A 14,080-nucleotide genomic window follows, 5' to 3' on the forward strand; every position below is an offset into this window, starting at 1 on the left:
ATGAATAAAAACATATATGAAGCTGTAGCTAAAGCCTGCATCGCGTTAGCACTTTGTTTCTCGCTTTCTTAAGTTTGGAAGTCTCAGATGTTCACAGGTCAACCACAAAGATGCTGCAGCTTCACACTCCTAGAAGCCAAATCACACTATTCTCAGGTCCAGGGCCCCGACATGTAAAAGCATATACGGCGTAGTCTTATTCTTTAACGTGAACCTGATTCTGTTTAGTACAGGATGTAATTAAGCACACAAGACAAACACAAAGCTGCAGCCAGTGACTCTGCAGAGGTCCCACCTGCATGCAGTGGGACAGGTGTCAGTCTGCATGTGGCTGTGGAGAGCATGCCGGTGGTGCAGCAGGAATATTTAAATGTATGTGAGGATGCACGCAGCTACCATGCAGAGCGCACAACGAGGAAAGATCAAGTCCCCACCAGTGTGATGCTGGTTCTGAGTCGTACCCAGGTCCATGCTCTTCGAGGCTTTGACGTGCTGGATCTGCCACTGGTTCTGGTTCTGGGTAGGAGACTGGGGCTGAGCCGGGCTAGAGATGTGAGGCTTTTCCCTTAAACAAATGAAACAAAAGGCAAACAGAGCCCTTATTTTATTTGTGTGGAAGTTGCATCGTGTGTTGTTCTAATAACACAGGAGTGAATCGTTTTATGTTGTTTGACCCTCGTGCAGACAACATTCGCACGTCGATTATTATAACTGCAGCAGCGGTAGGAGCAATGATCTTACATTAGGGAGGAAACAGTGCAATGGAGCACAAGATGCTCAATAATGTTATTTTTTAGGAACAGCTAAAAAGTAATAATGCGAGCAACAGTTCAGCGAATGTTTTTGTGATGGTGACACCAACGTGTGGATAAAGAGTAAGTCTGTAAAAACCTCTGAAGAAGACAAATACTCACCTTTCCTGGAGATAAGAGTTTTGATTGGAGCTGCTGAAATCAGCGTCATGTCCATACAGCAGCCCGTCCTCTTCCTCATCCATGTGAGAGTAACTCCCGTTGGTTACTAGAAAAAAAACAATCAATTCAATTTAAAATAAAAACCTCAGTGGTGAGAAAACAGACCAAGCATCTTTTCTAGAATCAGGCCATAAATAAATAAACGAATGTTCGTACAGCCGACTCGTCCGTGTTGCTGTGGTCACGGCTCAGCGTTTCACGCAGTGCCAGCCAGAGTGGGAACGTATAAAATGCCCCTTCCTGGGTTCTCTCTCTTTGTTACAGTTATTTGGGTATTTGTTTACAGGCAAATATATTTGTCAGATATGACTATTACTCCTCATATTGGGGCAATAATAATAATAATTGATTATCTTACTAATCGTTTAAAAACAGGCCAATCACAAAAGCTATTTAGATTTTCAGGGAGGTGCTTGTGTAGCTTTTACATTTAACACAGACACAAAAATCCTCTATTAGCTTTGAATTCCTGCTCTGCTGTCTGTTAACGAGACAGAGATGATTATTGGTGCTAGGGCTGCCACGATTAGTCGACAATCAAAATCGTCGATGACTAATTTAATAGTCGTCGTTTGAAGCTTTGTAAGATCACAAAAGACGCAGGAATAAGTAGTAGGATTTAAGAGTGTAATAACGGACTGAAACAGAAGATGGCAGCACTGCATGTACAAGGATGCCAGCTGCCGTTAAACCCCGAAGAAGAAGAAGAAGCTGTGTCCCAGAATTCATAGCGCAGCCCAGCTCAGTTTCCAACAATGGCGGCAGCTAGTTAGTTTTAATATTACTCTTATTATTCTTTCTGGGTCACAAAATAAACGTTTAACATATTTTCAGGCGAGAATGTAGCTGTGTAAACCTCAAATATCTGCTCAGTTTATCAAGACACCACATATTTTCAAAAGCGCTCCGACGTTTTCGGAGACGTCTGTTAGCCACTAGCTCGATAGCTAGCCGGGGGCTAGGCTCACTAGAGCCGTGAAAACACCGGACTCCGGCAAATCGTTTTCAAACCCACCACCGTCTTTCGCTACTCAGGTTAAACATGATATATAAGTCACTTAGATAACTTAAAAATGTTATTGTTTGGCTTTTTTCAGTATTTTATTTGTTCCTGAGTAAATCGGTTTGGCTGAGATTAAAGTTATAGTTTTTACACAGCTGAATAAACGTCAAGCACACAGCTGATTATCAGAAGATGCTCGAGAATTCTCCGGTGTCCTGTTATATTTTAGATAGCAAGGAGTTTATTAAACTTCACCGAAACAATCTGCAGATTTCATTAAAATTTAATAAACTATCATCTTGTCTTTATTTTTAGTTAGCACATACCTTAAACACTTAAAGCTGTAAGCTAATGATAGTTATATAAGAGCAGATGCTGCTGATGCAATAAGCTGTACTTTTATGTCCAATGGATGATGATCTGATTAGTCAACTAATAGCAAAAATAATCGGTGACTAGTCGACTATCAAAATAATCGTTTGTGGCAGCCCTAATTGGTGCACAGCAATGTAGCAGAAAACATCCAAGCAGCTGCCTGAACTTGTTTCCTAGTGAGTCTGCTGTAAGGACCACGGTATAACAAATGCAGCTTTCAAACATAGGAGGAGGAAGCAGAAGGAAGTGAATTATGCTGCGAGAGTGTTTTGAGGAAGTCCCGACACTGATTTCCACCTCAGCTTGCAGCTGCATGTAGCTGCAGTTTCACAATCACATCTGAAGCCATTAGCGGCGGACTATTTAATAATCAAAAAATGGGTGGAGGAACACGTCAAATAAACACGTGTTACTCTGATCTATTGTTGTCTTCAAGCGCTCCTCTAAATATTTAGAAAACCCGCCTTTAGTGAGGAGAGAACATTAGAAAGTGGGTTAAAGCGATTCTCACGAAAAGCTTCGCAGACAGAAAGTCTTAAGGATAAAAACTAAAGCGAGTGATCGACGAGAGGGAAGCGGAGGGAAAGATAAGCAGCTGGCTGAGCAAAAAGTAAAGAGAGAGATAAACCACAGCAAAAGTTGGTGCAGATGTGCAGAAGTGATATGGCTGCGTCCGCCTGATAAACGAGCTTGTGACAACTTGATACACAGACACACGATCCACTCGAGCGTAATTTACATACAGTCATCACTTCTCAGAGTGCATAGCTGCCACACAGCACCGTCCTCGCCGAGCGTCCTTTAAACGCTCTGCACACGTGCGACTGAAAGCAGAGACGTTTGCAACTGGAGAGGAAAGCGGCGGCCTCCGAACGCATCGCAGCCTCTCAGCTCCCTCCCTCCCGCTCGCTTTCTACACTAATCACCTGCTTTATTTTTCTTCTGCTGCCTTTCTTGCAATCTGATATTTTGGCTGTCATTTATCTCTCCTCTCAGATCTCCCATAAATCATTTTATCTCTCACTCAGTTTTCAGCCTTTTTTCCTCCTCCTCCCTGCCAGCACCTTAATCAGCTGAACTGTCAAACACACACACACACACACACACACACACTGTTCTCACTGACTCCCTCTATTTGAAGTGAAAAAGGCATTTGTTGTGTGGATGATAGCTCAGTATCAGTTTGCTCCAATAGAGGATAGATGAATCCTCTTCTTCCACACTCCACGTTTCCTTCCTGTCATCTGTATTTGTCTACGGCTTGTTGGTCCAATCATCCCCACCCATCTCTCTCTTTGCAGCCGTGGGAACCGGCGCATTCATTTTACAAATACAGAACCAGTCTGAAGTTTGGGTGCGCTGGTGGTGCGTTCAAGGCTTTTTGCTTTAGCTGTGCAGTTTAATGCAGTTCATTCAGCTGGAATTGTTTAAGAGAACTGCTGGGACTTCTGGTCTTCTTAATGATCTGAGAGCATGAGTCAGGTTGCACTGAGTGGGTCTGCATGAGCGTGGAAAGTAATCGTTTGTTTTTTCAGCTGGACAATGACCCAAAACCACAAAGAAAGGCAGATCTGGCTCCTACAAATGTCCAACCTGAGCCGGACAAAGAGAGAAGCTGCTGCTGATTACTGTACACGTGTAGGAACACCTTCAAAAAGCATCCTGGCTTCCACAGATAGCTGGGGGAATATCACGAGAGTGCAGGAAATGTGCATTTACTTATACCTTAAACTATAACAAACAAGGCAGCTCACGCTCTTACTTTGAAGGGAGTAACTTTACGTTCAGTAAATATTCATTCTGTTTCCTTTTTAAACGCACTTTAACATGTTTGTAGTGCAGAAAGAAAAAGGTTCAAGTGTTGTATCAATATACGTGAAATGTTTTCTACAGTTACTTTGTTACTATGTTTTACTTATGTGGGTATGATGCATGTGTAGCATGTTTAAAGGTTTAGATATAAATCCATGTGAAAATGTTTCTGATCACAACAATTTTGTTTTCCAATAAAAAACATATTCAGGAACTTTGTGACATAACAAAATCATAATGAGATGACGTGTCATTATCCATATATCATTCCCTGTATGCCGAAATGCCTGAATTATGAAACTGAATTTCCTGGAGGAACCGACCTGAGGGATTAATAAAGTTTCATCTAATGTCATCAGTACAAACAATGGTGGTGAGAAACATAGTATTAAATATTTCTATATAGTATCAACATCCCATGTAGAATCCTATGAGACATGCTTGATATCACATTCAAAAGACTCACAGAAAACTTGACCTCTGACCTTAAGATTCAACCTCATCTGAGGTGAGAAACATTTATGGTACCAATTTGAAAATCGTACATCGCCTCGTTCTCTTATAAACAGGAACCTGTAACAATAGTTTTCAACTTTGATGTTCAATGATATTTTTCAAAATGTGCCATCCTGTGTCTTTTATCCTGTCTTCCTTTTCTCTCCCCAACCAATCACAGCAGATGGCCCCGCCCCTCCCTGAGCCTGGTTCTGCTGGAGGTTTCTTCCTGTTAAAAGGGAGTTTTTCCTTCCCACTGTCGCCAAAGTGCTGCTCATAGGGGGTCATATGATTGTTGGGCTTTTCTCTGTATCTATGAAGCGCCTTGAGGCGACTTTTGTTGTGATTTGGTGCTATATAAATAAAATTGAATTGAATTGAATTAAAAAAACAAACAACAAAACTATGACTGCAGCTCCTCGCGGTGCCACACGAGGACGGTTTAACTCACAGGTAAAAGAAACTTGACAGCTATAAAAAGCACATTTACAGACACAACATGGTGCAAAATAAAGTCTTTAGTCTCTTCAGCTTGATTCCCCTTCATAAAACTCTTGGTTGAATTTGTTATTCATCCACCTGGTTACTGCAGTCAGGGACGCGGTTGCTTTGACGGACAACAGTAATTATATCAGATCCTTGTCTGCCCGGCTGGAACTGTGCACTGTGTTTGGGGCATGTTAATAGATTATCTAACAGATGTAATGATGCAGACCATCAAAGAAGTTTGTTTCTTTCCGTTACCAGCAGATCTGTGTGTCAGTTTGCTAACATCAGCTGACAGCTCGCCACTCCGTCCTTTCATCCTAATATGATGATGATGAACTTCTAGCTTCAAAAAGCCACATGTCTGCACTCAAACTCTAACATGCATCCAAAAGTAATGGATATACGGCGCCAAATCACAACAACAGTCGCTTTATATTGTAAGGTAGACCCTAAAATCCCAACAATCATATGACCCCCTATGAGCAGCACTTTGGTGACAGTTGGAAGGAAAAACTCCCTTTTAACAGGAAGAAACCTCCAGCAGAACCAGGCTCAGGGAGGGGCGGGGCCATCTGCTGCGACCGGCTGGGGAGAGAGAAGGAAGACAGGATAAAGTCATGCTGTGGAATAATGTTGACCTCACAGCGGCTACATCTTTGGGATGCTCCTGGGATGGATCCAACATTACCGAGCTTGACTTAAGTCTTGCATGACATCATTAAGGTTATTTTTCTGTGTTAAGTTTCTTCAGGCGCAGAAAACATTTTACTTTCTGCAGCGATCTTCATTTGTGCTCTTAAACCATCACTTTCATTTGTGGTCCATCACAAAAACAATTTAAATACATAAACATGAGAAAATTTGGAAAGACTGCATAATGTGAAACTACTTAATTTAAGCTCAAGTAGATAAACTCTTCAGGAAGACAGAGAGAGAACAAAGACTGAATGATTACTGAAAGAAGAAGATGATGGATAAGAGAAAGAGACAGCTCAAAAATGCAGAAATAACACACGTGCATGAATGTGTATGTAAGGAATCACTACACTGAATTTATTCTGAAACACAGAACAGTGCAGTGTTTTAATTTGGACCGCGTGCCAGAAAAACTGTGGATTCAGTGTGTGAAACAGTTCATTAGAACAGTGAAAACACAGGCCAGCGCGCACGCACACACACACACAAACACACCAGTGAAAGCACACAACACAACTCGCACAGCCTGAGAAATGTGCTACTGTATGCCAACACACACTAATGTGTGTATGTAAATGACACGATAGCTGAGGTGAATTTGAACAGCAGAGTGTGTTCAAGGTCAGAGCTGTTTGCCAGTCTCAGTGTAAACACACAGAAACACAGCACTGTTTAATACTGGCCAAAAAAAATCCCTGAACCAACACACACACACACACACACACACACAAACAAGCACTGATATCATTCAGACACTGAGGACAAATGTGCACAGCTGCCTTAAACTCTCTGTTATAGGACAAATATACCATCAAATATGCTTAAACTCTGATTTACATCACGAGTGTACATCCGATTTTGTCTCCATAACATCTGTAATACCTGGACAATGGCGATGATAGAAGGCGCCTTGTAACGCGCACTCACAGGCAGAACCTTCCAGTAAGAAACAAAACAACCCTGAGGGACACGCGAGTAAAAAGAAGCAGAGAGACGAAGAAGAAAAGAGAAAAACGGGAGCAGAATACCCTCTAATTAAGTCAACTGGAGATGGCGAGATCATGGTTTTTGTTTATGTTTGTTTTCTCTCAGAGACGTTGTTTATTTCTTATGATCAATAAGCAGATTCGCTTCTTTACTGGACTCGGTGCAGACGACACGCCCACCTTTGATGCAGCTTCTACAGTAAAAAGAAAACCGAAACTAAAGAAAAGAATAAAGTCAGGAACACGTGAAACAGGCGTGCGTGTATCATTCACGCAGAGGGGACATGAAAAAGCCTGTTCCTGTAATGTTACACTCCTGAGGTCACCAAATGGACCTTTAGTTTGAAATCACTTCCTGTAGGTGAGAACTTGGCTTAAGGCCCTTTGATGCGTTCTTCAGAACGTGCATGTTAGATACAAAGTGTCTATGTCAACGGCTGAATGAGGCATGTTGTGATTTCAGTTTATTTTAATAAAATGGAACTGAAGCTGAGGCCGGTGTCACCGTGAGGAGACGTCTTTAGGAGCTCCTGAACTTGAGACAGCATCAGCGTCTCACCTGGGCTCAGGACACAAAGAGCTGGACTGATGCTCAGTGATCAGTGAGTGAAGTTTTCATTTGGAAGTCTCTGTTTGTGAAAGGTGTTTTCATCTTTTACTTATTTCCTGTTTTATTTTGATAGTCTTCTGTCTCGTGTGTTGTATATAGCATCACTTCCTCTGTGTTGTTTCCTGTTTGATTAGTTTCAGGTGTTTCCACAGTCGCCCTCCCGTGTATACCCAGCCGCGGTCTCTTTTTATTCGCTGTCAGATTGTGTGTTTGTGATCCCGTTCAGTTTGTCAGGCCTTCCTCCAGAATGAAGGTTCCTCTTTTGTTCATCCAGTTTGCTTCAGAAGTCTACTTTTAGGTTCAACTCACCACAACAACATGGCAGAGTTCTGATTTTTTCCTGTTGAGGTCTCACAAAATAACCGCTCTCATATCAAATTTTAGGACAACAGACAAGGACAAACAAACAGCCTTCAGGAGTGGGTGGCAGCACTCAGATCCGCAGATGAATCATCTGCATTGTTGTCGATGCTACCACGTTTGGTGCTCGCAGCAGCAACAAGGTCAGCGCCACATGATTGAAGGGCAGTTATATAACATGCTAAACTCACCGTTAGATGCATAAATGGCGTTGGTCACCAGAGGGAGGTGAACGGTCTCAGCGGCCTGACCGTTCATCGGGCTCAGCGGTGCAGAAAGGCCAGAGGAGCTGTCAAATGAGCGACTGGGGGATCCACCGTGTTGATCCTGGAACGGGAACAAAGATCGCTCAACACTTTCAAAATAAAACAAAAAGGAGATGTGAATCATACTTTGTTGGATGAAGTCTGGGTGACGTGCTGGATTCTACTTGTTTTGTATGTGGACTGCATTTAAACGGAGAGACGAGCAGTAGCGTGTGAGAGGTTTTCAAACACAATAACACGCCGAGTGAAGCGAATCCGAGGGAGACACTCGAGAGACAGTACAGGGTCAAGGTGACGGAGGGGACTGCATTTCCCATGCCCCCACAGGCTTAGAAGCACCTTCAGCACTGCTTCCTCTTTCAGTATGTGGCACTGAAACCTCGATTATACGCTCGCGAGTCCGCTCGAGTCCCAGTGACGTAAATTTCATCATCACATGGTGAGCGCGAGGGTCCGTGTGGATGTGTGTGCAGAACATTACAATGCACCAACTATACAGCAGACTTGAAGGGGACAGCGAAGTGTAACAGGAAGGACTGCCGGGCCGTCGGGTCTCCAGCGGCGTATGATGGTGCGATAACACTGTCACACCTCTCCCCTCAGAGAACAGCCCTCTGAGGGGCCGGCGCTATCAAACAAAGCATTGATTATACTGTCGATGTGTCTCGTTGTGCATGTATTATTTCTTTAGGAATTGAATTTGCATTTATTTGTCATTTGTGTTTGGGTGCAGAAAACTCTCTGGATTCATTAACATGCATGCATATGTATGCTGCTGCTGCTTTGAGATTCAGTGTACTCTGTTTCTTTGCTGTATTTGCCCCCTCTGCGTTGGATAATCCCCGCTCTCAAACAACAAAGGAGACATAACAACGCCCTGTGTGCAATAAATCCTCCTTGTTGTCCTACTCTTGACCCCACACCCAGCACCGGTCCCTTGCCCAGCCTCCTCCCAACTCCAACCCAGCCTATGCATCCAGCAGGCCCCCTTCCTGGCTCCCCCCCAGCATGCTTCCCATTAGTTAGTGTTATAGTGCAAACAGATTTCTCCTGACAAACATGCATCACCCTATGTCTGCGTTCTGTTTATTTTCATCATTAACTCCAATAATTATCAGTAACATCTCACTTAAAGACTTCATCCACCTCTCTGAATATGAAACCATTAGAAACCGACTTTGTTCACCCTGCTAAAGTAGAAAAACACGGCACACAGTCACACGGCACTTACACCACTGACTTTCCAAGGATGGGAGGAGCGCTGCTCTACAAACAGCATTTGAGCCAAACGGGAAAATCAAAGGACTAAAAATCAGGTGAAATTCGCTGCATTGAGTTGCAGGTTTTTCATGTTGGTGTTATTCTGCATGATGAGCACCAACAGCAAGAATTAACAGGGTGGATGTTTAAAACCTGCTTCTTGTTTTTTTGGGACGTCAGAAGGACCGATGGTCGAGAACAACGTCAGAGTATTCCCGCTGAACCTGCAGAGCCATAGCGATGCAGGCAGAAGGTGTTTGGATGGGTCCTGTATTAGACGAGCAGCTGGATAAAGTGAGAGATTAGAGAGAGACAAACACCGCCAGAAGAACTGAGGGAGAGAAAATTACACGATTCAGGGAGGGGAAGATATAGTGCTGCACTTTTCTAACACTGAAAAGCATCAATGTTGAGTCCAGAAAAAGCTTTTAAGGTACAGTCTCTTATCTATCTGCCTTTATCACCCCCCCATTTTTACGACAAAGTGGTGACGGTGCCTCTTTGATGCATCTCACTGCTTTCCTCGTCAGGTGATTGACAGGGAGGATGGCCTAAGCCCAGCAAGCCCAATCACACGGCTACATGCATGCATGAAACCAGCTTCCAGTTTATCCAACTAATGCACTAAATCCCACCTTAACAAGGCTGTTAACTGATATGATAAGTCCAGTTTATTCATTTAAACTGCACCTGTGGCTCTACATACACACACCTTCTCTGAACGGCGTCTCTTCGTGTTGATTTGTGTCTCTGAGTGTGTGTTTGGAGTGCCTGTATGTGAGCACACTGCACAGCGTATATAGCTTTTTCAATAACCAGCAGGTCATCCGAAGGGTCATCCACACTTGAGCCCACAACCCTGGCTTTGTGCGTGCAAGGATTTCTGCAGACGGACTACAGAGCTGCGGAAAAGGCACCGGCTGAAAAGCAGGCGAGATGAAAAGTGTCTCTTTCTCTTATAAAGAAAGGAGATACAGCTGAGTCAAGAACACTCTGTCACACACACGAAAAGCTGGAGCACACTGTGTCTTCTCTGAAAGCAGAGAAGACACAGTGTGAGGAATGCAGGGGCTTTCAAACGTGGTGGAAGGCAGAGATAACACACAAGATAAATATATTACCGAGACATTTATATGCAGTCATGTGAAAAATGAAGTAGACCCAATGATTCAGTCGCCTGTAGCATCACCTTTAGCTGCAACAGCTGGAAGTAACAGTTTTCTGTGGGATTTTGTCGTCTCTCGCGTGACTGTGGAGGAAATGCTACATCGTGCTACAGCGTTTCATCGCATTGAGGTCTGCTGTCTCAAAGTTGTCTCAGGGGGCTCAAACGGCACATCAGACACCTCCTGCTGTCAGCACGTGGAAAACTAGTTTGGGCAAAGCTTTAGATGTCAGACACGACATGTTTGCCTCCAGAACACTGTGGTATACAGAGGACGACTCGATGACGCCGTGGTGTCCAGATCACCCTCCTCCACCACCGTGCTGACAGCATGAGGTGCTGTTTGAGCCCCTTGATGCAACTGTTGTTGTGATTTGGTGCTGCATAAATAAAACTGGATCGAAGTTGTACCGGTTCAGTCGTTCTCTAATTATACGTAAAGTGTGTAACTTGCTGCCTGAGGCCTGAAGACTCTTGGGATGAATCTGCTGGGACATCCAGTCCCAGGAGAACTGTGGCGTTAACACACCTGGATGCTCCAGACCAGTAAACTCCTAAAACGTCTGCTTTTCAGTGTCTATTCTCTACATTTCAGTTATATGTTTAAGTTTGTTTGTCCATTCCATCCATGTAAAGCTTCACACCCACCCGAGAGAGTCCTTTTACCCCCAGGTTTCACAACAGCAGCTGTCTGTAACATTACACATGGTCACTGTGTTACAGCAGCACAGAACAATGCTCTTTAATCCCTCCCTATCCTAATAAATACAGCTGCTGGTCACAAATACAATAATTCTTTACTAATGATCAAACATATTTAAACCAGCACAAACATATCAGTTAGGGATATACAATACTACCTGAAAGAATTCATTATTGCCGTCAAGCAGACATCGGCCCTTCTATAAAGGCTTTACTGCAGGTGTATTTGCTTTAGCCTGGTTAATCTACAGGTTGAGGAGCGTTATTTAAATTAAATGGCAGCACTGAAGAAGCTCGTATCCACAGCCTTGTGAGGCCTCGGTAACATCTTCTGGTCTCTTACGACTGAAGCCTAAATATATTTAGTTATTTTTCATGTTTTTACTTAAAAATAATATTAAAAGACTTGTCGATAATTGTTTTTCACATGACGAACTGCTCACTGGCTCATTAGTTTAGCTCGTCTATCTATTATATAAAACGACACACATGGCAAAACCTGTACCTTTAAAGCTCTCAGCACCACCAGCTGGATGGTCCCTCTGACGTTGCCCTCCTGCGACATGGAGCGCCGCAGCGTCTCCATGGCCATGTGATTGGGGCGTCCCAGTAGAGACTCTCCATTTACAGCCACCAGCTGGTCATTGACGTGCAGGCGTCCATCCTGTAAAACACAGAGCGGTTTGCTGATGTGTGCGTTTTCTACAGTTTGCATTGCAGATATGTCTTTGCACGAACTCTGTCTACATGCACGGACACACGTGCCTGTGAGTTAATGACAACTACATTCAATTTTCAATTCAATTCAATTTTATTTATATAGCGCCAAATCACAACAAAAGTCACCTCAAGGCGCTTCATAAATACAGAGAAAAACCCAACAATCATATGACCCCCTATGAGCAGCACTTTGGCGACAGTGGGAAGGAAAAACTCCCTTTTAACAGGAAGAAACCTCCAGCAGAACCAGGCTCAGGGAGGGGCGGGGCCATCTGCTGTGATTGGTTGGGGAGAGAGAAGGAAGACATGTTGAATATCATTTATTTACACTGTGTGGTCTGACATTCTCTCTTTTCAGCACTGGCAGGAAATCACTGAGCTATGATGGAGAGCTCACACAGACGCTCGCTCACACACACACCTGTGGCCTTCACTGAGTGCGTCTGTGAGGTTAAACCAGCCAAAATGACTTAAACCCTGCACACACACATTCTCAAGGCTGTCTGACTTAACGCAGTCTCCACCTCATCGACTGAGACCTCCGTCAGCTCAGTCTGCCTGACTGCATCGGCAAGATATTTACAAATCCTCTGCAGCAGGCCCTTTCCATCTATTCCTGTCTGTTTGTGCACAAACACTAACAGCTGCGCCCAGTGCGAGGGTGTGTGTGCATGCGCTGGTCAAACAGAGAAGAAGAGGTCAAAGATTAGCAGAGCAGGATCACAACCAGGCCTCAGATGAGAGTCTTGTGTGCAAAGATGTCCACGTGGGTTGAGGCTCATTTTCTGTTCATTTACACTGTGATTGGAGCAAAAGAAAACATCGCACTGTACGGATAAAGTGATTTACATGAGTGTATGTATGTATGGGAATACTGCGTCACCTTGTAGGCAGCTCCTCCGTGTATGATGGATTTGACGAAGATTCCCAGATCCTCTCCCGTCTCCCTGGACTTGTTCCCTTTGAGGCTGACGCCGAGCCCCGCCGAGCCGGTGTCGTTGAGGGGCACCTCAAACATGAGCTGCTCCTTTCCATTCTCTGAGACCACGCTCGGCACGCGGGACACCTCGTCCCTCTGGAAGCGACAGAGAGTAATGGAGGCAGAAGAGGCGAGACGGGGATGATGAAGGGAAAGGGTTGGGAACGGGGTGAAGGCAGGAGGGAGAGGGTTAGCTCATTGAGCTTGAACAGTCTTCAAAAGCTAAACGAAAAGCTTTTCCACTTGAGAGAAACTACCAGGTGCTTTTGAACTAAATTTCTCTCCAAATCAAAAAAAATTGTAGTCAGAGTATAAAAAGTTTAAAAGAAAGAAGCCATTTGGAGCGCCTGCTTTTATATACCCACCTTTTATTTTGCTCTCAAGTCTGCAATATCAATAAAATGACCTGCGCATTTTCACGAGGTAATTGGAGAAGACGACAAACACAGAAAGCAGGAAGAGCAGAGTGAATATAATGAGGAAAGATGGTGAAAGGCTGAAATCAGAAGCAAAGACAGACCATATACATAAAAACTATCATAAAGCCAGAAAGCACAAGGAAAAAACTGCATATTATAGAGAGAGAGATGTGGCGGTAATGACTGAGTGTGAGGGAGAGTTAGTGGCACAAAGACTGTGAACAAAGACAGCGAGCAGATACTGACAGTCAAAATTATGTGATGGCTCAGCGGGAGAGAGCGAGCGGAGCTTCACAGCATATGGATTATACTGTTTACATGATCCTAAGAGGAACAACAGGTAAACAGTAGTTTTTTATTTTTCCAGACTTTCAACAAACTCACAAAAATTGTGAAACCACAGCTGACAACAGCTCAGTGACGTTCATAATCAATTAAACCTGCAAAGCCACAGTTCATGTCACACCTGCACATATAACCGACAACACAACACAAACATGTCATGTTTACGCACGATCCACCATCATCCCCAGCATCATCATCGTCATCATCGATTGAGAGAAAACAGGAGGATGATTGTTGTACGTAGGTCTAGGTTCAAGGGCGATCGTGGCTCAAGAGTTGGCAGTTCATCTTGTAATCGGAAGGTTGCCGGTTCGAGCCCCGGCTTGGACAGTCTCGGTCGTTGTGTCCTTGGGCGAGACTCTTCACCCGTTGCCTACTGGTGGTGGTCAGAGGGCCCGGTGGAGCCAGTGTCCGGCAGCCTCGC

General features: G+C 44.0%; 1 protein-coding gene across 8 annotated transcripts in view; it reads right to left on the minus strand.

Annotated features, from left to right (window-relative positions):
* Positions 1-14,080, minus strand: part of LOC146501131 (partitioning defective 3 homolog B-like) — a 269,394-nt gene that overhangs the window by 138,673 nt on the left and 116,641 nt on the right. For 6 of the 8 annotated variants that reach the window (XM_085136428.1, XM_085136432.1, XM_085136431.1 and 3 more), the window contains 5 exons: positions 12,797-12,988; positions 11,699-11,857; positions 7,992-8,127; positions 915-1,020; positions 435-565 (listed from right to left, as the gene is read on the minus strand). In XM_085136428.1, coding sequence (XP_084992554.1) covers positions 435-565; positions 915-1,020; positions 7,992-8,127; positions 11,699-11,857; positions 12,797-12,988 — 724 coding nt within the window. The remainder of the gene's footprint in view (positions 1-434; positions 566-914; positions 1,021-7,991; positions 8,128-11,698; positions 11,858-12,796; positions 12,989-14,080) is intronic. The other 2 variants (XM_085136430.1, XM_085136429.1) reach the window with 1 other exon arrangement.

Source organism: Neolamprologus multifasciatus, chromosome 16 (genome assembly GCF_963576455.1).
Source record: "Neolamprologus multifasciatus chromosome 16, fNeoMul1.2, whole genome shotgun sequence".
Taxonomy (NCBI): domain Eukaryota; kingdom Metazoa; phylum Chordata; class Actinopteri; order Cichliformes; family Cichlidae; genus Neolamprologus; species Neolamprologus multifasciatus.